At 44.6% G+C, this 26717-nt stretch overlaps 4 protein-coding genes across 8 annotated transcripts; 3 read left to right on the top strand and 1 right to left on the bottom strand.

The window, feature by feature from the left end:
- The first annotated feature begins 427 nt into the window (after positions 1-427).
- On the top strand, positions 428-1996 carry LOC100533151 (uncharacterized). Its single transcript, NM_001365447.1, has 4 exons — positions 428-528; positions 619-804; positions 1494-1570; positions 1758-1996. The coding sequence occupies exons 2-3, from the start codon at positions 629-631 to the stop codon at positions 1567-1569; spliced, it is 252 nt and encodes an 83-aa protein (NP_001352376.1). The 5' UTR covers positions 428-528; positions 619-628; the 3' UTR covers position 1570; positions 1758-1996.
- A 9870-nt stretch (positions 1997-11866) lies between these two features.
- Positions 11867-16043, top strand: LOC100193514 (Calcium-dependent protein kinase 7). Its single transcript, NM_001138626.1, has 8 exons — positions 11867-12569; positions 13187-13307; positions 13532-13675; positions 13765-13917; positions 14270-14385; positions 14525-14692; positions 14800-15030; positions 15576-16043. The coding sequence occupies exons 1-8, from the start codon at positions 12048-12050 to the stop codon at positions 15723-15725; spliced, it is 1605 nt and encodes a 534-aa protein (NP_001132098.1). The 5' UTR covers positions 11867-12047; the 3' UTR covers positions 15726-16043.
- Positions 16044-16389: 346 nt separating this feature from the next.
- LOC103625789 (protein WHAT'S THIS FACTOR 1, chloroplastic) lies at positions 16390-20968 on the bottom strand. 5 transcript variants are annotated; one of them, XM_008646190.4, is made up of 4 exons: positions 19248-20968; positions 18515-18623; positions 17252-17755; positions 16390-16713 (listed from the first exon to the last, which is right to left on the bottom strand). In XM_008646190.4, exon 1 carries the CDS (start codon positions 20941-20943, stop codon positions 19408-19410), a length of 1536 nt encoding a protein of 511 aa, XP_008644412.1. In that variant the 5' UTR covers positions 20944-20968; the 3' UTR covers positions 16390-16713; positions 17252-17755; positions 18515-18623; positions 19248-19407. The 5 variants fall into 5 exon arrangements, with proteins under 5 accessions (XP_008644412.1, XP_008644413.1, XP_008644415.1 ...); XM_008646191.4 differs by having other exon boundaries at positions 18515-18619; XM_008646193.4 differs by having other exon boundaries at positions 16390-16776; positions 18515-20968.
- Positions 20969-23139: 2171 nt separating this feature from the next.
- LOC100274425 (DNA-binding storekeeper protein-related) lies at positions 23140-24223 on the top strand. The gene has a single exon (NM_001148784.1). The coding sequence runs from the start codon at positions 23257-23259 to the stop codon at positions 24025-24027; it is 771 nt and encodes a 256-aa protein (NP_001142256.1). The 5' UTR covers positions 23140-23256; the 3' UTR covers positions 24028-24223.
- Positions 24224-26717: the final 2494 nt, after the last annotated feature.

Raw genomic sequence — 26717 nt, 5'->3', positions numbered from 1 at the left:
CGACACGTTGAATACTGTAGCATCATTACGTCGTTGCTTCCGGACATCAATCATGTTCATATCGGGATATATATACTACTACGTATATTATAATATATTGTATAAAACATGGTTCAGTTCCAAGTACATATGCCGAACCGAAATTATCACCGCCCTCGTCCTGCACGTGCGCTATCGGTCGTACTCGTACAACTGCAGTCGGCCGCGGAGACGGAGAATGTTCGTTGTGCGAAATACAAATATCCCTTCACGAGCACGAAAGGTTTGGCCGCTGGGACAGACACAACACAAAGCACATCGCTGCGCCTGCGCGGGGCAGAGACAAGACAGGCCCATGATGCTACATTTGGTAGATCTGGGCCAGCCCATGTGAAAACCTCCACGCGATTATTGCATCTTATCCAGACAGCCCCGCACTCCTCTCTTCAGTCTCTCTCCCCTTCGCGGCTCCCACCGCGTGCCGCCGCCCTACACCAGGTGCCCCCCACGTCTGCATCGGGCCCGTCTCCGGCGACGAACGCCCAGCAGGTAACGCCCCCCCTACTCCCTCCTTACCCCTTCCCGCCGTGCGAAACCGAGCGCATAAACCCTAACTCAAGCGCTCTTTGTGCCCGCAAGGGGGAGGAGGATGGGCGAGTTCGACGACTACTGGGCGCGGGCGTACAGGGGCGACCCCGCGGTCCCGCACTCCGACCCGCAGCGGCTCATCTCCACCTGGACCGGCGCCTTTGCCCTCGGCGCGGCCGCCTGCGTCCACCACCACGCCTCCGCGCTTGCATCCCGCCTCAAGTCCCTACCGGCGACGTGAGCTCCCCCCCGACCCCCGTACCGTCTCTCCTCTCGGTGTCTCTGATGCTCGCGCTTAGGTTCTGTACCGGTAACCGCTTCTTGCTTGCATACCGACACCCCAATATGTATGCCCAACACCTATACTCCTCCTAACTTGACTTTTGTTGTGTAAATTCAAAATTAGAGTATTAGTAGGTTCACCAATACGACTGCCATAATAATTGTCGTCTTTAAGTGGGAAAATTACCAAAAAAAGTTCTCATTATTTCTATAACATTATTTTCGTTGATCAGTGGTAACCTATTTGTAAAACATGCATGGTTTTTGTACCCTATCTATAGGTTTTACAGAACCTTATGGCATCAAGATGCCATGTGTATACTGTATAAATGTTTGGGGCCATCCCTTCTGGATTTCAATTTAGTTCTCCTTGCTTTTATGGTACCTCTCAAGTCTTAGGTGTTGGGATTTGCAAAGTTTACATGAACCATCATTTCATACTTAAGGAAATGCCATTTTTTTTTTGTTGTGTCTGTTTCAACTCTTTGACGTTATCCTTAGCATCTGTGACGCATAAGAAAACTTTCCACCCATTGTGAATGCACAGTGTATTTGCTTATAAAATCTTTATTATCCTTTATGAACATCCTGCTGTTTCCCTTACGCAATACATGTTGATTGACATATGATGCCATTTATACCAGTTGGCAAGACATGACATTGGCCCTTGATCAAAAGCGATGGAAGAAAGCTTTTGAGAAAAAGCGGCAGCAACCTTAAGGTGAGCCGGTATCACATTCTCACCTGCTGACACTTACATTGCAGTTAATGATTGGATCAACTCAACTAACTTTTTATCAGATGATGGCAGTTGAGACCGTTCGTGTCATGTTCTAACTAGTTTGTTTTTTTTTTAAAAAAAAGGGGTCATGTTCTAACTTGCCTATGTTTCCTCTTGTTTGCTACAGCTCATTGTTCTTTCCAACTTCTTGGGCCAGTTGGATGAGCACTGTTTCTGGTCATCAATTGTGGCGCATGAAGCTTCAAAGTTCTCTCTATATACACATGATGTATTGACTGAGGTTCTACTTTTGGTTTTCTTGTTTAGCGTTACAACTTTCTCAGTTTATGCATTTGGTCCATCTCAGATCATCAGATGACATTCAGAATGATTTGTCTATTCTCAAAATCTCTATTATCTTTTTAACATGCTGCTCCCTCCGTGGCTCCGTTCCAATGTTCTGCCTTTTATATATATATTGCTTTTGCTACGCATCTAGATATATATAGTGTCTAGATACATAGCTTTTAATAAGAAATGTGTCTAGATAGATAGCTCCTAACAAGAATAGCTAGAATGACTTTTAATTTGGAACATAGGGAGTACATGTTATCCTGCATATGCAACACTGGTGTGATTCAGTGATTGTGTACTTCAAATAAACTCAACCTCTAGTATAATATCTAGTTAAACAATCTTGGGTTTGACCAGATTTATATAAAAAATATTGATGTTTTCATACCAAATAAATATCATTATAGTACTCTTGGAATATGTATTTGTATATAATATCTATTTGGTATCATAGATATAGTTATTCTTTTTTATAAACTTGGTTAAACTTAGATACATGCACTGGAACAGAGCTAGAATTGGAATTTTCCCTGAGGGAGGCAGTACTTACTAGCAATTTTATTTTTTGGCACACCTGTTTAGGGTCTGGGTTCGCCACCGGTTGTAGGCTTGTAGCACTTGCGCGCCCAAGTTATATGGGAGACCTCCAAGACTGTCGTTCAAGAACATTGAGCATGTCCTGTTAATAAAAAAGAATTTAATTAGCGGTTCATTACTATGTCTACATGATTCTAAATTGCGCTTGAGTCTAAGAAATGTATAATGTCGAAGCATGAATCATTTATTGGCAAAGTTTATGAGCGGATGCTTGTTTTACTTGTCTCTGCGTGACGTCAGTTTTAAACCTGTGAACCGTGTGAGCCAGTGAGACAGATATTTGGCATTCGTGCTTATGCCATAGAAATTTTGGTTACATGACAAGCTAAGTAGGTACAAATTTTATCCTGAAACTCAAAAGGTTCTTGCGTGCAATCGAAGCAACTCGTAAGCCTCATAAGGCTGCTGTGTTGAGGGAATTGACACCGTTAGAACTAGTTCATTCTAATTTATATGACCAAAGGTGACAAAAGCACCTAATGACGTTTATAGATAATTGACTAGATTCTGCTACGATTTCTGTAAATGCAGTTGTTGGCTATGTGTACTTGTTAAATTAAAAGACAAAAGATGATGCATAGTATTATTTTAAGATCTATAGATGAAAGGTAGAAAATCAACTCGAGAATAGAATCAAACGGTTATAATCTGATCGCGATGGAGAATATTTCTCAAAGAAAAATTTGCTATTTTAGCCTTTTTAACGTGGGCTAAATGTTATTATGTGACCCTCTGTCTATGACTTGTGGGACCATCTGTGTCTATGATTTGTGGGCCTGAGTCTAAAATAGAGAAGTTTACAACTGAGAGTGACAAAATAGCAAATTTCCCATTTCTCAAATGAGTTTTAAATGAGTTTTCTGATTATGTGCAGAGCATGATATTATTCATGAGATAACACTGTCATTACTGATCGTTAGCGCGTTTCCATAGTGTATAGTTCGGCGTTCCTAGTCAAATCAGTTTGATGTCTCAAAAATCTCTCTAAACATTAGGGTCTGTTTGGTTGAGTTGTTGCTGTAAAAATAGTTGTTGTGGGCTGTGAGAAAACCGTTGTTGGGTTGTGACTTGTGAGCGATAAAAAATGCTAAAAACTGTACGGTGAAAGACGCTAAAAGTCACTAAAAGTTTATTTATATATGTTTGTACAGTTTCATTCAAAGCCGCTAGGTGACTTTCAATTATGCTTATGTAGTTTTTTAAATACTGGAATTAAAATACATACGGTGCCCATGATGGTTATAAACGCGATCTTGTCATAACCACTGGTAACGCGTCACACAGACGATCCTGATGAAACCCAGAAAGTGCGAATTTTTTTTGGCGTATGGTGCAGTTTTTTTTTATAAAAAAATGGAATTAAAACACATGATGCTCATGATGATTATGGACGTGACCATGCCATGCCATGATAACACCGTGACAATGAGTTACACTGATGATTCCGCGCACTCAACCACATCCTTAAAAAAAATAGCACATCACTTTACAACCCTATGATCACAGCACTTTACGACGTTGTCCGAGTGATCTGCTTAACTGCTTTCCGCAGAAGTCCTCGACTCTCCTGGAGCATCATGGCATGCCAATGGCAGATTCCCCTCTTCCTCGTCTCCGTGGCGATGCGAAACGTTCAGTTCTGTATTTAAGGGAGTGTTTGGTTTTTAGACTGTGTCCAGCAAGGGACGGTAAACCGTCCGGTACCCTTAATATAGGGTTCAGACACGTCCCCAACGCGCCCAGCAACGTACTCTATATCGCACTCTAAATTTTAGAGGACGCCGGACGCACGCTAGATGTGGAGAAATCCAGACGTCCGGTATCCGTGTTCGGGCTCGGGCTCGCGCGGTGGTGAAAAATCCGTAGTCACTGTTGTGCCGTCGCTGGCGACTTCCATCGAAGTCGGCGAGGGGGGCTCGCGGCGCTGCTCCTCGGCGGCGCCGCCCAAGCTGGGCTCGAAGAGGCCGTGCTCGAGCGGGTCCGGAGGCGGACCGCTCGCGGTGGTTGGAGGCAAGGAGGTCGGCGCCGACGACTCAAAGATCCAAGGAGCGGGTGGTTCCGTGGGTGTTCGTCGCCGTCGAACCGCCATCGCCAAGAAGTTGAGAAGATCGACGGAGCCGATGAAGGAAGCTGGGGAGAAACGCAAGCGCATCTCGACGCCACCTTCTTCATCGTCGTCCATTAGGTCGGGTGGTCCAGATCCGAAGAAAAAAAGGTAAACATTGAAGATCGATTTTGCTTTCTATGATTCTAGTACTTCAAATGGTAGAACTCGTCCACATCTAGGGTTACGGATTTAGGGTTATACATTCGATGGATGTAGGGTTCCTTGACCATTATGTTTTCTGTTCATACATTTGGTTCCCATTACACAAAATTTTATTGTGGTACAACAATTGTCTGTTGTATTGATCGATGTGTATGTACAAATACATGGGGACTGTTTTAGACAGACTGAATCATGAGCATTATGCTATCTCTTCAAAATTGATGTTCAGATTAACCAAATATCTTTCTGGTACAAGCTTTGTTTCATTTACGAATCCAGGTGTATTCACAATGCCTTGGGCAATTCGTTTGACACACTGATTGATGATTTTATCTTCATAATTCATGTTCATTACTCATGTGCTCATTTCAACTGCCTACTGCCGATACTAGCTCAACTAAAGCACGATACTAGGTCCACATATATTAACACAACCATATGTTTTATGTAGACCATGGATTCGGAGAACGCAAAGCTCCGAAGAGCACTGGCTCATTTAATCAAAGTAGTGGAGCAGCGTTGTGCCGACATCGTCGATGTCGTCCACGGTGCCTTCCAACCTGTTAGCGGACCAGTCCTCAATGAAATGAATCGTGCTTTAGTTCAGATCGAGGACCTCGCCAAGGACCTTGATCACCTAGCTCTGGAAAAAGACTGGGAGATGGAGCACATGGCCCCTTCTCCTATTGCCTCATCATCAGAAACAGAGGATGAGCTTCTGCTTGATTATGATTCAAGTTGAATCCTGACGATATCGTCGGCTACGACGATGGACGCGACTACTCCACCGACGACACCTATCCCTACTAGATTAGCATGCACCTAAGGAATATGTGTATGTGTTAGGTTTATGTGAGTCGAAGTACTCTTTTGTATGTGAACACAACAGATGTGTGTCACAAGTCAGTGGTTTACTGGATGTCATGTTTATGTTGTCGAAAACTATCCGGACGCGATGTTCATGACATGTTTATGTTAACGTGGTCTGTAAAATGTTATGAAGTCTGCAATATATGTAGTGTGCACCACTTCTGAGTTTCTTGTGTCTGTCCTGTTAACATTGACATGGTTCTGCTTTCATTTGACATGGTTCTTACGTGACTTCCTTGAATGTACAGCATGGGTACGGATTGGAACCAAGTTATGGCACAATATGGCAGCTTCCTATCCGAGGATGATGGCACTCAGTTTGACAACACTGCACTTCCTCCTGCGCCTGATATACCAGCCCAGGCCTCACCAGCACCACCTCCAGTCAAGAAGCTTCCTCAACGCACAAAGCTAGCCAATTTCACGTCTGAGGAGGATATGAGGGTGTGTCAAGCTTGGTTGGCTGTCAGTTGTGATCCGATTGTGAACACTGGTCAGAAGCGTCAAGGATTTTGGAATCGGATTACAGAGGCATACAACTCCCGTAGAGGATCAATGCCAGAGAGGTCTACGAAATCTCTCATGAGCAGGTGGGACAGTATCAAAACTCAATGTTCTACCTTTTCTGGATACATGATGGCTGTGCTTCGACAAAACCCAAGTGGCATGACTGATGCAGATAAGGTACGTAAATGTTGACAAGAAGCTAACAACCTTTTGTAAGTAAATGTTGAGAACAAGCTAACAAGCTTCGACACAACCAACTGATTTTGTTTTGCAGACTTCGCTTGCGGCTACTCGTTTTGCTGCTGTTGAAAAGAAGCCCTTCCATTTCTTACATTGCTGGTCCATATTGAAGGATCAACCTAAATGGATGGACCAGCACATGAGCACTCAAAATCCTCCACCCAACCCAATTGGTACCCAATCAAATACTATTGACTGTGACGCTGCTGAAGAATCAGCTCCTTCAAGCTTTACTTCCAAAAGGCCGCTTGGTCGTGATTCAGCAAAGGAAAAGGCAAAGAAGCAAAGATCAGAAAACACATCATCCACTGATTCGGAGTACCTAACACGAATGGGTGAGCTCTCTTTGGAACGGTTATCTGTCTACAAATCAGTAGCTTCAACTGAGGAGAAGAAGTTGGAGTTCATGAAAAAACAGGAGAGGCAGAAACTCATATTGGAGAGGAAGAAGCTAAACTTAGAGAAGATGAAGATGGAACGACAAAAGGTGAAGGAGGACACGGAACATGAGGTTCTCATATTGAGCATGGATTTGACAAAATGTAACCCCCTTCTTCGCCAGTACTACGAGGCAAAACAACAGGAGATTCTGGCAAGGGTAACTGGAAGCTCGTCGTCAAGCAAGTGAATGTTCATTGTACTCGTTGAGGAAGTACTCTTATTTGTTTTCGAGAACAATTTAATGTTTCTGAACTCGACAAATTTATGTTCTGTCATATTAGAACTGAATCATGTTGCTTAATAATAGTGGACTTCTTATATCATTCCTCAATTATAGCATTACACATGGCAGACATAAACTTCATACTTAAGCAGCTCCAGATCCAAGCCGCGCCCAGTGGTGGTGGATTAGATCAACCTGCAACTGATTATATTTCACTGGATCATGTAGTTGGTCGTACCTGTTGTTGATATACTCATTGCGCTCGGAAAATGAACCATGACTAGTATCCGCCAGAACTCCGATGTTGTCAAAGCTTGTGTTCATAGACGAAGGTCCTTCATCTTCTACGATCATGTTGTGCAATATGATGCATGTTTTCATGATATCTCCAATGTGTTGTGGAGACCAACCATATGCAGGACCACGAACTATGGCCCATCGCTTCTGTAGTACTCCAAATGTTCGTTCAATGTCTTTTCTAGCAGACTCTTGAACAGTGGCAAAATGTTGGGTCCTCACATCATACGGATGACGGATTGTCTTCACAAACGCTGGCCAGTCCGGATAAATACCATCTGCTAGGTAATATCCCATGTTGTAGGTGTGTCCATTGACGGAGAAACTCACTGGTGGACTATCACCATGAAGATGCGAATCGAACAAGTTAGAACGCTGAAGAACATTGATGTCGTTACAGCTACCTGGCATGCCGAAGTATGCATGCCAAATCCATAAGTCATATGAGGCAACAACTTCGAGGATCATTGTAGGGTGTTTACCACGACCGGTAAACATCCCCTTCCATGCAGTTGGGCAGTTACGCCACTCCCAATGCATGCAATCGACACTACCAAGCATACCAGGAAAGCCGCGTGATTCTCCAACATGGAGAAGCCTAGCGATATCAGCAGGAGTAGGTTTCCTAAGATAGTACCCCCCAAAAGTAGTTTGTATGACAGTGCAAAAGTGTTTCAAAGCCTCATGTGCTGTAGATTCTCCAATTCGTACGTACTCGTCAACGGCATCAGCAGGAACACCGTATGCAAGGATACGTACGGCAGCAACAACTTTCTGAAGGGCAGATAGGCCTAGCTCACCGGCACAGTTTGGACGTTGAACGAAGTACAGATCCACTTGTTGCACAGCAAGAACGAGACGCTCAAACACATGGCGACGCATGCGAAACCTATATTGCAAACTTTTTTTAGTACAATTGTCAAATACGTACTATGGACGTTAATACATGTGCGTATGAATAAACATACCTCCTTCGAAATTGTGCATCCGTGTAAACCGGTTGGGCGCAAAAGTAGTCGGCTCGGATTCTTGCATCACCACTGATATGGTCACGATGGATTCGAACACGACCGGGAATGGAACCAGCGTACCGACGCTCGTTAAGTGCATGACGCCTACGATGTTGGTACGTCGCAACCTCGAGCTCATGGTCTTCATCTTCCATGTCTTGTGCCATCCTAAGAAAAATATTGGAATCTACGAACCGGTCCATTGTTGTGGATGAGTGTATGCGAAGTGTGAGTGAAGTGTTGAAGTAGTGATTATTTATAGAAGGGATACGCTTCGGAGAGAAGCCATGCGCTTGTCGTGCAGCCGAAGCTACACAATGGCTTGTTGAAGAAGTGTCGTGGCTTACGGTGGAAGCATGTGAATTCGTAAACATTTTTTTCGTACGATTCAAATATGTTGTCACGTTTTTTCCACAATAATTGCACAGAACATAAATTGCAATGTTATTTGTTTTGTAAATTTCGAAATTATTAATGAACCTTAGTTTTTAGATTATTATTTGAAATTTTATTCATTACAAAATTTTTAGCATCCTTTCAGTACCATTAAATGGGTACAAAACAAAGAAAACAGAAAAAGAAAAGAAAAAACGAATTCTGTTAACACTGTAGCTTTAGGGGATCGAATTTAGGGGACGTTGCTGGAGACACAGAAGATATAGAGGACAGAATCTTTTAGAGTGTCTTGTAAAGTACAGGGAATATTCCTTTAGGTGACGAAATTTAGGAGACGCTGCTGGAGACAGCCTTAGTCCCTAGAAACCAAATATCCCCTAAATAAACGTGCTGGAGAAGAAGAGGGCGAGTAGAACAGATTCCAGGCCCCCCAGGCAAAACTGCAGCAGGTGTCAGCACATTGAACATCTTGATCCCTCTGGTGTTGGATTCTGGAACCTGACGAAATGTACAGAAGGACGGATTCTGGAATCTGGACCGCGCCTCCTGCTTCCATCCTCGTGTTATTGATTCTGGACCCTGACGAAGTCCAGTTCGTGTTATTGATCGCTCGGCCTTCCTGTCAGTCAGGCGAAGCTTGAACTGGACTGAACGGAAGCTTCTGCTGCACCCGCACTCCCACTGGTGGTTCAATCGAACGTTGATCTCGTCAAGGAGTCCCGCTTGTCAACCAACGACTGGCGAATAGAATAGCCGATGACTCCATGGCGGCCAAGGTTGACGACCAAACAAACATGTCTTTTTTTCCATTCACTCATTAACACGAACACTACCCCGACGACCTCTTCTTAGACTGCTGCGGATCTTGAGGTCTAATGTGCATGCCGACGCCGCATGGAGAAAATGAAACACACCTGACCTGGGCAGCGCGCTCTAGCCCCTAGGCAAGTGTTTCAATAAAACAAAAAGGTGCTCCAAGTCACGATTCATAAGAAAAACATCGCTTTCCTCTGCTTACCGAACCCTCTTTCCCAATCCATCGCTTGTCGACGACGTCTGAGGGGCCCTTTGGCAGGGCTATGACTTCTCCAAAAACGGCTTTGGCTCTGGCTCACGAGGTGAAACCACTTATTTAGATGAGCCAAAGCCATTCTGAAAAATCATTTGGCAAAACGGTTTATATGTTGTTTTTCAGAAAGACCCTTATATAGTTTATCTCTCCTGTACGTGGCTAGGGATTGAGGACAGGACCAAAAAAAATAATTTGGACTGGTGGGAGGGCTATTGTGCAAAAATGAAGTGAGCTGAAGCTAGGGCTGGACGAAATACTCGTGGCTCGCTGGCTCGCTCGGTTCATGGTCAGCTCGGCTCGGCTCGGATCGGCTCGTTTGAATTTTTTCACGAGCTGAGCTGACATCCTAGCTCGGTTCGTTAACGAGCCAGCTCGGTTCGTTAACGAGCCAGCTCGCGAGTTAAACGAGCTAACATATTCTAGCAAAACGAAACTATATGCATATCATTTACAGAATAATTGATGAACATGCTATATATATGTGAGGTGTCTATGGCCTATTAATTAAACTGATGATTAATTAACTATGTCAATATGTTAATTTGGTCTATGCAAATATAATTATGAGTTAAACTGATGAAGATGTATGTGAATTGTGAATTAATGAGTGATGAATTGTGCTAATTTGGTGTTATATTGACGTGGTTTGTGAAACGATGAGTATAATTACTATTTTCTATTGTTAAATTAGTTTAAAATTAACTAAAAAATAATTATTATGTACATTTTTTTTCTGTTCTGGCTCGCGAGCTTAACGAGCCAGTTCGAGCTCGTTAACGAGCCGAGCCGAGCTGACTCTGTGGCTCGTTACCTTAACGAGCCGAGCTGAGCTGGCTCGTTAGCTTAACATGTCTTTTTTTTTCCATTCACTCGTTAACACGAACACTACCCCGACGCTGCATGGAGAAAATGAAACACACCTGACCTGGGCAGCGCGCCCTAGCCCCTAGGCAAGTGTTTCAATAAAACAAAAAGGTGCTCCAAGTCACGATTCATAAGAAAAACATCGCTTTCCTCTGCTTACCGAACCCTCTTTTCCAATCCATCGCGTGTCGACGACGTCTGAGACTACCTTCAACGGTTCCCGCCAGAGACCCTCCCCTCTACCTGTAGCGGCTACAGAGTACTCCTTTTCTCTACAACGGTCCACGCTACGCCTCCCTCTATATGGTCGCTGGCTTCTCTCTCCCTCTACAGCTAGAGAGCTCCCTCTGCAGCTAGGGACGCGCCAAACGGCCCCCTTCTCTTGATATGTGTGCACACCGGTATTTATCAGTGGTGAAAAAAATATTAATAGATGATGAATGTGTATGGAAATTGATATTTTATGTTCGTAGTTGGGTATAAAGGAATGATATAGGGGAACCGCTGCAGAGGGAGGAGATATAGAGGAAGAGAGTGTGCTGATGTGGCGCTGTAGTGGGATATAGAGGTGCAAATTTAGGGGGAACCGCTGAAGATAGTCTGATTCCACTTTCCAATTCCACCCACCCAAAGTCTCTCCCGGACAAGTGTCCGCCTTTCAAACCTCGGAGTCTTCTGCAGGACAGCGGCGTTCCAAAAAAGATCTCCTGCGGTTCGATTTTGAAAAATAATCCCTTTCGTCCGTTGATCTTTATGTCAATCCAATCCCGTTCTACTACTGTACAGTCTGCACTCCAGTCAGAATCTGTTGGGTGGGGGAAAAAATCTGTTCTTGGACAGTAGCTGACCAGTGTTTATTTCCCCTTGCCCTTGTTCTGCTGAGTGCTGACTGCTGACTGCTGACTCACGCATTTCCAGCTGCTCCGTTCCTGGGATCTATCCTATCCATTCCATAGTACTGGTTCCGCTGAAACCTCCACCATCTCCACCAAGTCCCCGAAAAAGGCCGGATCTTTTCGCTCAACTGGCAGTCTTCTCCACACAAAAAAAAAAAACCACGAGAAAGTTTGCAGCTTTCCTACTAGTTTGCGCTGGCCGCTGGCTTTTATAGTGCCCGCTTCCAGAACCAGTGGAGTCACCCGCCCCCGCCCTAGCTCACACGCCAAGCCCCAGTACAAACAAAGCCTACGGAATTTCCCCCAGCTCCAATTCGCGCTGTTCGTTCCCTTTCAGCCAGTCAGTCGCCGCCTCCGCTGAACTGCAAGTCCAAACTAGCTAGCTCACTGGGCACCGATTTCCCCTAAAATTTTCGCTGCTTCCAGGAGGCCGCGGCGACCATGGGCAACTGCTGCGCCGCGCCGTCGACGGAGGGAAGCGGCAAGACCCGCCCCAAGAAGCAGAAGGAGAACCCCTACAACGTCGCCTACAACCGCGGCGCGGCGGCGCCGCCGCCGCCCCCGGCGCGCCCGGGCCTGGTGGTGCTGCGGGACCCGACGGGGCGGGACCTCGGCGCGGAGTACGAGCTGGGCGGCGAGCTGGGGCGCGGCGAGTTCGGCGTCACGTACCTGTGCACGGAGCCCGCCACGGGGGCGCGCTACGCGTGCAAGTCCATATCCAAGCGCAAGCTGCGCACGCCCGTGGACGTGGAGGACGTGCGCCGGGAGGTGGACATCATGCGCCACATGCCGCCGCACCCCAACATCGTCAGCCTCCGCGCCGCCTACGAGGACCGAGACGCCGTGCACCTCGTCATGGAGCTCTGCGAGGGAGGGGAGCTCTTCGACAGGATCGTCGCCCGCGGGCACTACACCGAGCGCGCCGCCGCCGCCGTCATGCGAACCATCGTTGAGGTCGTCCAGGTGAGCATCTCTCTCTTCCCTTTTCTTGGTTCTTGTTTGCTACTACTACTAGCTTCTTGTTTACTACAGTACTAGTACTAAAGTTGCATGGTTGCTACTAGTAGTGTCTGTTACTCTTTTGTATTCATTTATACGAAATTAGAGTTCAGACAGTCAGACTAGGAAACCTCTTTGCTTATTGCTCAAGTTGGCACTGGCTGATATTTTGATGAATTGGTGACTGGTCATGAATCATGAACGGGTATTGATCATTTTTGTCTCATCTGACGACCATGAAACGTGCTTTCAGCTGAGCCAGATAAGCTTCAATGGGTTTTCAACCTTTGGTTCTAGTTTTTGCAATAAATGCTTGATTAGATCGTAATAAATTAGCTTGATTAGGTCGTAATAAATTAGCTTGATTAGATCGTAGTAAATTAGCTTTGAGGAACTATTTTAGTCAAACACATTTTACTACAAATATCTGTAGTAGAGTTACATTGGCAACACAACATCATTTTTTCTACTTTATTCATTGCACTGTTTTTTTTTGTTTTTTTTTACAGAAACAGTATAACTTGATTTTTTGCTTCATTCCATGTCTCGTGACATTAATCATTGTTCTTTTCATTGTGCAGAAGTGCCACAGGCATGGCGTCATGCACCGGGATCTTAAACCAGAGAACTTTTTATATGCAAGCAAGGACAGTTCCCCTCTAAAAGCAATTGATTTTGGCCTGTCTGTGTTCTTCAGGCCTGGTATGTTTTCACGAACAACTAATGAGCAATCAATTCAATTAATTTCTGGACGCATGGCATTTGTTGTGCACTTGTGCCTATGGAAAACAAGAAAGAGGAGTGTCTGTATGTAGTTTCCCATTATAGTGTGCTTCATTTCCCAGCAAAATAGAACCAACTTCATTGATGCAGTATATTGGACATATGCATATCTTTACAGAATAGTTGTTGGCTTTCGCATTTAGGTGAGCGATTTACGGAAATTGTAGGCAGTCCATACTACATGGCCCCAGAGGTTCTGAAGCGAAACTATGGCCCTGAAGTTGATGTCTGGAGTGCTGGAGTGATACTTTACATACTTCTTTGTGGTGTACCACCATTTTGGGCAGGTAACTTTCAAATTCTGGTCTGGAATGCATGCGTGTTAATACTGTAAGTTAGAACACCATCGTAATCCCATATTCATGATGCTACGCAGAAACCGAACAGGGAGTAGCGCAGGCAATCATACGATCTGTGGTAGATTTCAAAAGAGAACCATGGCCCAGAGTATCTGAGCCTGCTAAAGATCTTGTCAGGCGCATGCTTGACCCAAATCCATTGACACGGTTTACTGCAGCACAAGTACTTGGTAAGCCTCACTATCACATATTCCTATCGCACCATGAGTTTAAGGATGCTATGATTGTTATTTGTTAGGGAAAATTGAGGTCTTAATTGGTGATGTGGCAGAATCACGTATTGGCTGACATGAGCCAGACTTCCCTTAAAATTCTCATTCTGGGAGTTGTACAAACACAGAAGATTTATATGACTATGCGAGTGTGATTTGCTATTCAAAAGAGTTAATGTCCTGTACTTGTATTATTCTGTTATAGTGTATTTTATTGGAATACGATGCTCGAAATTACTTTGGTTTTACTAATTGTATGTATGAAATTATTCTTTCATTGCTTTTCTGACAATGATAGTTGAATGGGCAGAGCATCCATGGCTACATGACTCTAAAAACACGCCAGACGTTTCTCTTGGCGATACTGTCCGAGCAAGACTGCAGCAATTTGCTGCGATGAACAAGTTAAAGAAGAAAGCACTAAGGGTAAGATTTGTTGCATGTTGGTAGCAGACATAACCACCTTCCTTACTGGACATAGAAGGCGCACGTAAAATACAAGAAGAATGGTACATGGGGGATCATCTTGTTAAAGTGGTCTGATTTTATGCTTGGCCATCTGCAGGTGATTGCTGAGCATCTGTCTGCGGAGGAAGTAGCTGACATAAAGCAAATGTTCGATAAGATGGACGTGAACAAGAACGGCAAGCTAACATTCGAGGAATTCAAGGCCGGCCTCCGTAAGCTGGGAAACCAAATGCATGATTCAGACCTTCAGATACTGATGGATGCTGTGAGTTACTTACTCCTTATTAGCAAAGACACTCTACACTACGTAGTGCTAAAATATCCTGGACAAGACAAACTCGTTAACTAAATGCTACTTCCAACGCTCTGCAGGCCGACGTCGACAGAAACGGGACCTTAGATTACGAGGAATTCGTCACGGTGTCTGTCCACGTGAGGAAGATAGGCAACGACGAACACATCCAGAAGGCCTTCGCATACTTCGACCGGAATAAGAGTGGGTACATAGAGATCGAGGAGCTTAGAGAGGCACTGGCTGATGAACTGGATGGCAGTGATGAAGACATCATCGGTGGCATCATCCGGGACGTGGACACAGATAAGGTCAGCAAAATCTACCTCCCTAGGCAGAAAAAAAAAGGTTTAGCCTGTACAACACTTGTGTTGGTAAAACGCTAGTGTACTTTGTTCTTAGAAATGCTAAGCAACAAACTCGTATTATCGATTGCGGATCTCTAGCTTTGCTTTGATATCACGTTAGAGTGGACGCACTGATAACCAACCAGTTTAACATAAAAGTTTAATCTGTTGGGGGAAGGTAGACAATCCACTTATACACTTGAACGGTAGTTTCTGGGGTTTTTTTTTGAAGTACTCCGTATGCCTTAGTCCATGGTCGCATGACCCGGTCAAGGTCCAGATGCTGCTAGTTGCCAGGCAGGGACTTAATTTATTTGACTAATGCATAGTAGTTGACTGCAATAAACCTGCATTGTTATAGAATAGCCAGCGTCTGGGACTGAGAACAGTGTTGGAAGGATAGGATAAGGCGGGCGTGAGGGGCGTGTCACGCGATGTGATTGTGATTTTCGAGTAATTAAAAGTAGCCGACCTAACAACAAGGTGTCATTTTTTTTTTCTTCTGTCAGGACGGGAAGATAGGCTACGACGAGTTCGCGGCGATGATGAAGGCCGGCACTGACTGGAGGAAGGCCTCCCGGCAGTACTCGCGGCAGCGGTTCAGCAACCTGAGCCTGAAGCTCCAGAAGGACGGGTCCCTCGGCGCCGACACACGGTAGGCCGCCGAGTGTAGTGGTGGTGCTGGTGTTCGTCCGTCTCTTTGCTTGCTTGCTTGTTTTGCTGTGCGGGGTTTTTGTTGGTTGGTCAGACAGTCAGTCAGGTCATTAGATTCCACCTCCACGTTCTGTTTCCATTACACGGTGAACCCTCAGCTGGAGCTGTGATTCTTGGGCTTGTGATTGTAGAAGAAAGATGCACGTACAACGTACGTATTGTAGATGGGTGCAGCAGCGTGTGCTGACAAAGAATGCTGGAGTAGCACAAGACACGAGTAGTCTTGCTTTGCTTGTAACTTGTAAGTAGAATTTGTTTTGTGTGCTTGCAATGCATGACGATGGTGATTGCCCTGCAAAACCGTGTGAATGCCTGCACGCAAGCTGCTCGCGTCGCGACCCTCGCTCTTGCTGGCTGTAAAGAAGGACGGTGTGGTTTTAGCTTTATCTTACTAGCATTCTTTGATTCAATTCCTGAACCCGCCACAGCGTATTAGTGACGACGAAACAAAATGGTTTAGATACCCGTTGAGAATACTGACGAATATTATCACAACACACAGCTCAGTTTGTATACCTTCACCATTCACTATTTTTTTTTGTCACTGAATGATGTAGCCTCTGTTAGCGCTAATTGACTGTAAACCGGCCACATTGACAGATAGGAGAATAATAGACAAAAATAATAAAGAAGCTGGAAGCCAGCCACTGCAGTCATCTAACTCTAGTATTTGAAACGTAGTCAGATTCAAATTCTATACCCCGAGCTACTCAAAACGCACGAATTTCATTCCACTGATATTACATTTTGAACTCCCAAATTAAAACCAGGACCACGACGAAACATATCGCCACAAACCAGCGTGCAGAATCAAGATGTTATCCTTGGCTGGTAGCCAGCATATCCAGAGACAGACCTTTTAGCAGGGCCATTTTGGGCTACACCAGTTCCATTTAAGATGAAAGGTTTCTCAGCATATCCAGAGACCTGTATCTGTATGGGCGAAGAAAATCAAAGCACATCGCATAAATTTGACGCAAGCGCCACATATTTATTCTGTGTTGAAGAGAGCAAAGCAAGAAGTTAGGTGTTGAGGAAACCTTTAACCATGCCTTCTAAAAGTAGTACAGCATCGTGAGATGCTTTTAGTGAATCTTTTTGAATATGCATATATATATATATATATATATATATATATATATATATATATATATATATATATATATATATATATATAAGAAATCATAAGCACCAATTTTTGTCCTAGATTAAAATAATCATATACGACAGACTCTGTATGCATGGGAAAAAAATGCTACACCAGCATCATATTTGTAATTTCAATATATCTGAAAGATGTGCATGTCAAATAAAACAGATGCAATAAATCAGTATGAGAAATGACACAAATGAGCCCGACAATTTCATCATACCAGGATATCCTAGAGTTTTAGTTCCACTAGTAATTTCCTGGATGCCTCTTAATCTGGTTTCAAATACAAAGAAAAGGAAAGAAAATCAGAATATTTACCCCAAGGTAGTAGACAACAAGCAGACTATCATTTGGTTTCATGCGCACTTCTCGAGCAGAGTTGAAGAGGAACTTGTGAAGATGTTTGTCTTCCTCGGAATCCCAGGGCAGATCAATCATTTTATCAATTAAATTCTTTTCAATGCAGACAGTACAAAACTCAGCCATCATCACCTCAGCATGATAAATCCAAGAGCTTTTGAATGCATCCTCAGCATGTATCATATCTGCTGAGCATTGCTCTTTCACCTTAGAGCAGTACCTCCTATAATACATAAACGCTTCTGACAGGAGGGCACATTCAACTCTAACACGGATACAGTGGCTGCCTCCTTAAGAGATGAAACGCCATCTTTTTCAAAGTTTTCTGTAGCAGAGAAGCTATCGCACTCTGCACACTTTAGCATAAGAAGTGACACATTAGGTTTGTGATGTTCTAGAAGCTGTGCTATCTTTGGATGTGTTTCCGTGCAAGAGATCTTGGGAAGTAAGAGAGCATGCCTCCTGCACAAAAAATGAGGGTGCATAACAAATATAAGATAATGAAGACAAAATCCATGAAACCCAAATGCAATGAGCAGTACTGTGCTTAGATATACAAACGACATACAAGCTTTGAAGCCAACGGAACCATGAACAAGAAAAAGGAATAAATCATTGTTACATTGCAGTACGTGAAACAAACTATAATACGATTCCACAACAAAAAAACAACAATGCAAATGTGTTCAGGACTTCAGGTAACAACCAAAAGAACGGATGCAACCGCAAAAAGTTCACAATACACATGTGATCATTGCAATTGCAATGCTCATTATGTACTATAAATTTTTAAGATAATCTATACAACTCTATTAAAAACCTAATGTGGGCACCTCGTGCTAACACGGCTTCACCCTCCGTGCTGACACTCTGGGTCTGCCCCACTCGCCCCGGCTGGTTCTCCAACCCGCAAAACAATAGTGCAGAGCGAGCACTCGAACCTATGCCCCCCTACTCCAGAAATTTGGGGCTGACCACCAGACCTCACGTACCTTAGTGTTTAGAAATAAACAATAATTATATTTGAATAAATATCTCAATACATGTTTATATGATATATAACAACCGTAGCAAAGCACGTGCAACTGGCTAGTTATTAAATGAAAATTGTCACATGCATTATTTTGGGTTATAGACTGATTCAGCCCGAGATGTTTGGTTAGAGAGGCGAACTAAGTTTATCAAAGGATTAGAGTTCAAAAGTGGGTTTAAAAGTCTCACATAAGCATCAAAGCAGAAACAGTGCCCTGGAGGACGGACATCGTGACTGTCCAAATAGCTCCTCTCCAGAACAAAGTAAAAGGATAACGGAGCCGCTTCATCTGTCTGTCTTCACAAAGTTCCAAAAAGTGTTAGGACCTAGGCCACTGACTAGAGCCTAGGAAGATTAAGGTACATTAAACGTGATTCAGCATTTGTGGTTTTTATTATTTATTTTATTGCTGGAGGAAGATGAGGAAGTGCCAATCGGGAGCCTTGATACAAACAAGAGTTGTCTACCCATGCAATCGAGGCAGGCTGGGTGGCTGGCAGATCAAAATCATTGTCTGCTTAATGAGAAGAATACAATGACAAACTCAGTGCTGACGGCTCCCACATGAGTGGGGTCTGAGCCTCTGAGGAAGGAATAATGGTGGCAAGCCTTACCCAGAGAGGTTGCGTCGAACTCAAGACCTTTTGGCTCTGCTCAATGAGAAGCATACAAGGCAGCACATAAATATGATAAAGTTACTTGAGAGTTTTTAGATGTCATATTTGTTATTTAACAGCAAATCAAACATCCATGTTCAACCTACTCCTATAAAGCAGCGGCCTAAGATTACAAACCATGCTATGCAACAAAACTTTTCAACCTTTGCATCCCCCTAATCCTATTGATTAGCAACATGTTTATCATGCATGTAGAAATAACCGTGCATAGCCAGAATCAAACGAGCGGTATATACATTCATACCTTGCAAGTACCAACAGACAGGCGGCAAATGGGACCAAGAGGTCCAAGATACCCGGATATGTACTGATGCTTACTGGTTTATGTGCATTGCTGAGAAAAGCACACTTGAGGAATTCTCAATCTTCGTTAACTTCCTGAGCAGTCCCACAAGCTGATGCACTCACCAAACATCCTGCTCATTACCATTGCCAACCAGTCCTTGAGCCACAGCCTTCTTGACCCAAAACTCCTCCATGTCACCTGATTCAGCATCGTACTCTTCATATGCATCACTTCCACCTCCATCGCCTACCTCCTCCCAGTCCTCCCCAATGACACCATCCTCAAACAAGTCCCCAAATTCATCATCCACCTTTAATGAACCTTCCTCTTCTGCTGCATCATCATCTTCATCCTCATCACTGTCACCATCGAACGTGAGAACACCTTTCTTCCGAGCACGCCTCATCCGCTTTCCCTCCCGAACAAGCTCCTCCAGCCTATCCCTCCCAACCAGCATCTCATCCTCCACTAGGAGCCTCCCATCATCATCAAACGCCTCCACAAGGAACACTGAGTGACGCACCCCCTTCACACTGACATAAAACAGCTCTGGATGTCGCACCAGCATGGCGCGCAGCCGGTTTGGCAAGCCAAGGTCTTTCCTGAAGTGCGTGAGGTGATCCACCAGCGTCCGCTTCTCCACCGTCATGGCCAGCACCTCCCGCACCACAGCACACGCCCGCCGCTCCAACATCTCCAGACTAGCGCCCTCATCCAGTGGCTCGAACGGGGACACCTCGGGAAGGCTATGGAACCGCAGGAGGTAGTCCCGGTGCACCCGGCGGAGGTTAAGCCCGCGGCGGAGCGGGAGGTGCGGAAACCTCCGCGGCCGGTCCATGAGGCGGTCGGGCGGCGCGGCGGGGCGAAGAGAGAGGGGCGGCGGAGGGGGCGTTGGCGGGGGATCAGCGAGCTGGAGTGCGTGGCCGCGGGAGGTGTTCACGAGTCTGAAGAGGTCCGGGTGGCGGGGGCAAAGCGTCGCGCGGAAGTCCATGGAAAAGCCGAGGTCGGGGGCGAGGTGGACGAGCCTGTTCACCGGAATGTTTCGGCGCGGGGTCATGAGGAGAAGGCGGTGGATCTTGGCGGCGAGCGCGCCTGCGCCTGTGCCGGTGGCGCGGAGCGCCGCAAGATCGGCGGCGAGCGCCTCGGCGGCGGGAGTGAGCGCGACCGCGAGGGTGGAGAGGGACGGGGAGAGCGGGAGGGAGGTGTGGGCCTGGAAGAGGCGGAAGAGGGTCGGGTAGCGGAGGACCATGGGGATGAGCGGGCGGCCGCGGCGCGGGAGGCCGAGGAAGCGGCGGCAGCGGTTGAGCACGCGGAGCGGGAGGAAATGGCGCGGCTTGGAGAGGAGGAGGGTGAGGAGCTTGCGCGCAAAGCGGAGTCGGCTTGCGCGCGCCGCCTGGCGGTCGAGAGCTGGGCAGCGGACCAGCTTCGGCGGTGGGAGCGGCGGGGGTCCCGCCGCGGTTGTGGCGATGCAGCGGATGGAGAGGGTACGGGAGAGGGGTTTGGCGGTCGGGTTCGTTGGGTGGGGACGGCGAGGGCGCGCGAGGCTGAACGGGTGCGCGGGCAGGAAGGAGCATAGGGAGGTGGACACTACCACCACCATGGCGACGGGAACCGGCGGACGAGGTTTCGGGAGACGGGAGGGAGGACGATTCATGTGCGGATAGGGAGCGCGAGGGAGTGGGGTTTTGTTCTGTTTTTTTTTTTTTAGGAATAACGCCAAAACAAAGATAGAGAGAGAATAGTTGGCTTTCTCCAACCGTTCGCGATATTCTGCTGAAAATATCGAAAACGCAGCATACACGTTTTGATTTCTCACGGTTCCGGTTGGTTCAACTGAAACTTGAGTTCTGTTTACAAGGAAGTCAGTGCTGCTTTAGATGCTGGTGAGTGTTGACTTTCTCGGTACCTTGCATTTTTTACGAGGACTTATCTTGCATCCTCCGTAGTTTATTCGTCATCGAATATTTGTCGATGACTAATTTATTTTTTAAACTAAAATACGATAAATAAATAAAACAGGAAATAGAATGAATCAGATGAGTTCATATATGTAATTTGAGTTATAGAAGTTAGAGGAGTTCTGAGGCAAAACAATTCAAAGTTTTCAGTAGTTCGCTGTTGAACACATGCACGCTATCAGAAAAGTGTTGATCTTATTATTGGTAAACTGAATATGGTACAAGAATTTTGTCAGTGACAACATTGGGGAGTGATGGTTCAGGCAGATCAAAACAAGTTTACAAAATGTAAATGCAGTGATAAAATGAGACATAATTGTATCTAGATGCTGAAGTTCGATGGAAAGCAGCAACATCTCCTCTTCACTCTCCAGGTGAAGCTACGTGATGAAGCAGCATTGTGAACGATGAGGTCAACCAATTTACCGCTAGTATACAGAATGTGTACTCGATCTTGTAGCCTTGTATGGTATCTGAGTATCTGACTAACCAAACATAAAATCTAAGTATCCTAGACATCAACCAAAAGTACTTCAATCAAAACTTGCATGTCGACGGTTTTGTAAATATTAACAATCCAAACTACAAACAAGTGCCAATAGAGGTGGAGCTACGTAGAAATTAGGGGGTGCATATGTACCCACGGAAATGGTGATTTAGACCAAATTTTCACCATATATATAACACTTGGTTATCATGCACCTTCAAGATATATGCACCCTGCACTAATTTACTCTAACTTCGCCATTGGATGCCAACCAAATCAGAAACCACATCAGTACTCGTCAGAAAGCTTTTTATGTAAGCTCATGTTCCTTGATGTTGGCCAATCTAACATTTTCTCGGTCACACCTGAACACCGTACACAGTGGGGTGTAAAACATGAGACACATAGCAAAAGGGGTCTATTGGAAAGCCTATCCAGGCTTTGTATTTAATAAAGTTGCTTCCTTAATCCCAAAATGTATTCTACCATACTCCGTCCCAAAGGCAACGAGATCCTCTGTAGTTACTTTTAGGAAAGTAGCTGCAGATGGGTCACTAATGTGTGAGGCCACACTAGAGCTGTTCTCATACGTTAGTGCCCAAAAATAAGTATTGAGGAACTGTAGAGGTAGAGTGTCCAAGCGTGCATCGTAAGTGTGTATGTATTGTTGTAGGTGTTGTACTATAAATTTCTAAAAAAATATTAAACACAACCCATATATTATATAAATAATCGAAGCATGTTTGGATCTGAGGAGCTAAAACTAAAGTTGCTTAGAAACTAAGGTCCTGTTTATGAGAGCTTTACTTAAAGAATTTCAGGTCTATTTCAGCTTTTTCTATCAAACAGGTTTTCATACATTCTCATGAAGTTACAAAAAAAATACTCAACATATGTCATTGGTTATATGACCCACCAATTCATGTCTCTTTCTTCACCCGCTACATCAAGGGTAATTAAGGAAACTTGCATAGTGTGATAATATTATGGAAGCTAGAGTCTATATGCAAGTCAAACACTATTGAACCTTATCTTACCAATGTGTTGAAGTTGTTTCATGATGAATCTGGAAAATCAAATTTGTAATTCTTGGAATGAAGTCCTCCAAAAAATATAAATATCCAAAAATAAAGATCTAAAAGTGAATAAATTGATATTTTTTATCATTAGTTATTTTTAAATATTTCTGTTTAGATCTTTAGCTACTAAACGATCTCAACTTAAGTTACTTTTATTTTAACGCATGGGATCAAACATATGCCCTCGGTCGTAATCAGACAAAACTGAGCACCTCAAATCACACGAAAGAAAGAAACAAAAAACCCTCCTCGTTTGGATCTCAGTTTGGCTTTGGCACACGTTTATATTTGTGGCCTCGCTGTCTCCCCCTTCCCCAATCCCCACCCGCAACAAACCAAACCCAACCGCAACTGCAACACAGAGGCATCTCTCTCCGCCTCCACGCCGCCGCCCCCAGACCCTCCTCGATCCAGCGGTGATTCGCCGGGCTCCCGGCCCGGCCATGGATTTGCTGGCGTCCTTGGCCGCCGAGGAGCGGTGGCTGTTCCCGGCGTTCCTCGCCATGTACGCCGCCATCTACTGCGCCGGCCAGCTCGTCGTGTTCCGGCGGTGGGCGCCGCGGCAGAGGCTCGACGGCGCCAGCTGCCTCATCTCGCTATTCCACGGCACCCCCGCCGCGCTGGCCGCCGCGGGGGCCATCCTCGCGCTTCCCGCGGAGTCCCGCTCCTTCGCCGCGCCCAACGCGCGCCTCCAGGACCACGTCCTCGACTACAGCGTCGCCTACTTCACCATGGACCTGCTCCACTACCTCGCCTTCCTGCCGGGCGACGTCCTCTTCATCGCGCACCACCTCGCCACGCTCTTCGTCTTCCTGACCTGCCGCTACCTCGTCCGCCACGGCGCCTACGCGCTCCTCGTCCTCCTTGTCCTCGCTGAGGTCACCAGCCTGCTGCAGAACGTCTGGACGCTCGCCGGGATCTGGCGGGACCAGTCCCCCGCCGCCGCCCGCGTCTACGGCGCCCTCTCGCCGCCCTTCTACGCGCTCTACACGCTCGTCAGGGGCGTCGCCGGCCCGCTCTTCCTCCTCAAGATGGCCGCCTTCTACCTGTCCGGCCAGGCCGTCGACGTCATTCCGTGGTGGGTGCGGATCTCCTGGATCCTGGTTGTCGGCACCGCCATTGCGGTCAGCAACCTGTGGATTTGGAACCTCTGGAAGGAGCTCGTCAGGGAATGGAAGCAGCAGGCCCCTCCCAAGTCAAAGAAAGACACATAGGCCGCCACCTCACTACCGTGTACGGGTGTAGGAACCATGTAGCTTCTTAATCTTTCCAAATACATCTGAGCCAACTGACACGGATGATGCAGACTGATGATATGTTAAAAGCCAAATTTCGGATGGCATTGGTGGAGGGTGCTTATCTGTAAGCTACAACTATTCATTCTTTGATTGGAAAATCAGGTCCATGTGCCACAAAGTCTACTTTTACCTCAAAAGGTACTCCCTCCGTTCCAAATAAAAAGTGGAATATAATTTGGAACAGAAGAGTACTCCCCCCTCATGGGTGTTTCTTATTGTTGCACATCGATTTTGTGGCTCAAATGCCCCCTTTGAAACATATAACGCCAAAATAATCTTAATTAATTAATTGGTTTTTAACAGGCTACTCTGTTTGCAACAATGGGGATATGTAACCTTAAATACCATGTCTGTTTATCACAGTGCATCTTAGATTGCATCATATTGTAATAGTTTTAGTTCCTTGACATCCTGCCTGTGTAAAAGGAAGTGCAAAAGGAACTGCTTGATGTATTTACTGTTGTGTATCTGTGCCTGCCAACTTGCCTGGAGAAAAGTTGACCTTCCACATGCTGTCATATTGCTAAAATGTAACTTAAGAGCTCTTCTATATTCCTATGGTTTGTATTTTTGAAATCTGAGTTGTTCAGATGTTGTCTTTTGTTTTGAATTTTTATATGAAGAACAATGTTCTCAATTGGTAAACTAATTAATATAGCAAGCAGATAGCACATGGACAAACTAATTAATCTAGCATATAGACAAACAGGGAATCCTGAAACATTGACCATAAAGGAAATTATTGCGCATGCATGTGCTCTTTCTCCAAAATTTGGCATTTAACCTTAATGGTACTTATTTGTACAGAGGGCTGTTCAGTGCTTTGCCATGTGTGCAACAAAGCAGCTACGCAAGCACAATGGTTTGATGCTGTTCCCATTCATTTGAAATTGTTACATTGTGGTTCACTTTTTGAACAAGAAAACATTTTTCATCCCAATGTTTTGCAACTTGGTCAAATGATTGGAGCGTGTTACCAAGTTTGAAGTTTTGAGCAACTCTATACTGGGCCTTGTTTTCCATCATGTACTTGATATTCTACGCGGCAATCAACATTTATTTTATGGACATGCACATGACCACCATTATCAAACCTTTCCAATCTGTCTTGTGTTAAAAAGGAAGCAAAGTCATACTTTATTAGTTTTAGCAACTTGTGCATAGAGTTACAGGTTCAGCTAGCTCGTTCCTAGAGAGCTGGCGTGTTATTTTTTAGGTTGATATTCTCCTTGATGTACTCCTGATTTAGCATTAGAAAGAGCAGCAGGTTGTTGCTGTTTGGCTACAGTCAAGCAGCAATCTTGCAGCATGCCTGTGTATGTTATCTACACCGTCATCATATCATGCATCTATTGTTGTTTTCGCATTACTTGCTATGACATTAAAGGCATGTTTGTTTCAGCTTATAGATTATGTAATCTAAATTATAATCTAAATTATATAATCTAGATTATAATCTAGACATATTATAATATACATGTATTAGATTATACAAATTTAAATTATTCATAAAGACAACAATACCCTTATTTGTTTATTTGAGGTAAGAAGAGAAGGATGACATATATTATAATTTCTATTTACATAATCATAGGTAGTGGGTCTTTTGTCAACAATAATCTCAAATAAGCTACTCTTGAGGAGATTATGAGATAATCTAGGTGCTTGTTTACCTGCTAGATTATTTGCGCTGGATTATATAATCTGGAGAGATTATAATCTGAAACAAACAGGACCTATATATAATCCAGCGCAAATAATCTAATAGTTAAACAAACACATAGATTATGAGTTCAGATTATATAATCTAAACCCCAGATTATGATAATCTCATAATCTCCTCAAGACTAGCTTATTTGAGATTATTTTGGTAAAAGACCCACTAACCATAGTTATGTAAATAGAAATTACAATATATGTCATCCTTCTTTTCTCACCTCAAATAAACAATAAGGGCATTGTTGTCTTTGTGAATTATTTATATTTGTATAATCTAAACTACCAAACAACTACATATAGATTATAATATATCTAGATTATATAATCTATAAGCTGAAACAAACAGGCCCTAAGTTGTGTCAAACAGTTTAGCTGCTTCTCAAAATGAACTAAAAACAGCCAACAATTAAAATTTGTTTTTCAACAAGCAACAGTGGTCATATGCCAACGATGACTCGGTTCTGCAGATTAAGACCATCTTTCAAGAAGTATTGAAGTTTTTTTTTCACATGGAACTTGCACCGGGGGCCCACATTCTGAACTATGGCATTTGAGAATATCAAAACATTTTTTTATACTGAGACAATGTTTGCTAATTTGCAACATAGTATACTGAGAGAATGTGTGAGAAGCGAGCCTCAGTCTCCACAATTCGCAGCATCAAACTCGCCCGCCTAGGCGTTTGGACTGCAACTGCATCGTAGGCTCATGGTGTTTCGAGGCCATCACTCTTCTCATGCTCGTAAAATTCTTGTGCTCCGTAATAAATACTAATAAATAGATCGATAGAGCCATCAGTCTCACCCCTCTTGGCTCTTGCATTTCAATTCTATGGAACTCATACTGACAATATATTGAGAAGCCGTTCTCCGGGGTCAAGAGAAACA

Source organism: Zea mays, chromosome 5 (genome assembly GCF_902167145.1).
Source record: "Zea mays cultivar B73 chromosome 5, Zm-B73-REFERENCE-NAM-5.0, whole genome shotgun sequence".
NCBI lineage: Eukaryota > Viridiplantae > Streptophyta > Magnoliopsida > Poales > Poaceae > Zea > Zea mays.
The sequence above is the reverse complement of the archived record's forward strand: the minus strand, read 5'-3'. Positions and strand labels throughout refer to the sequence as shown.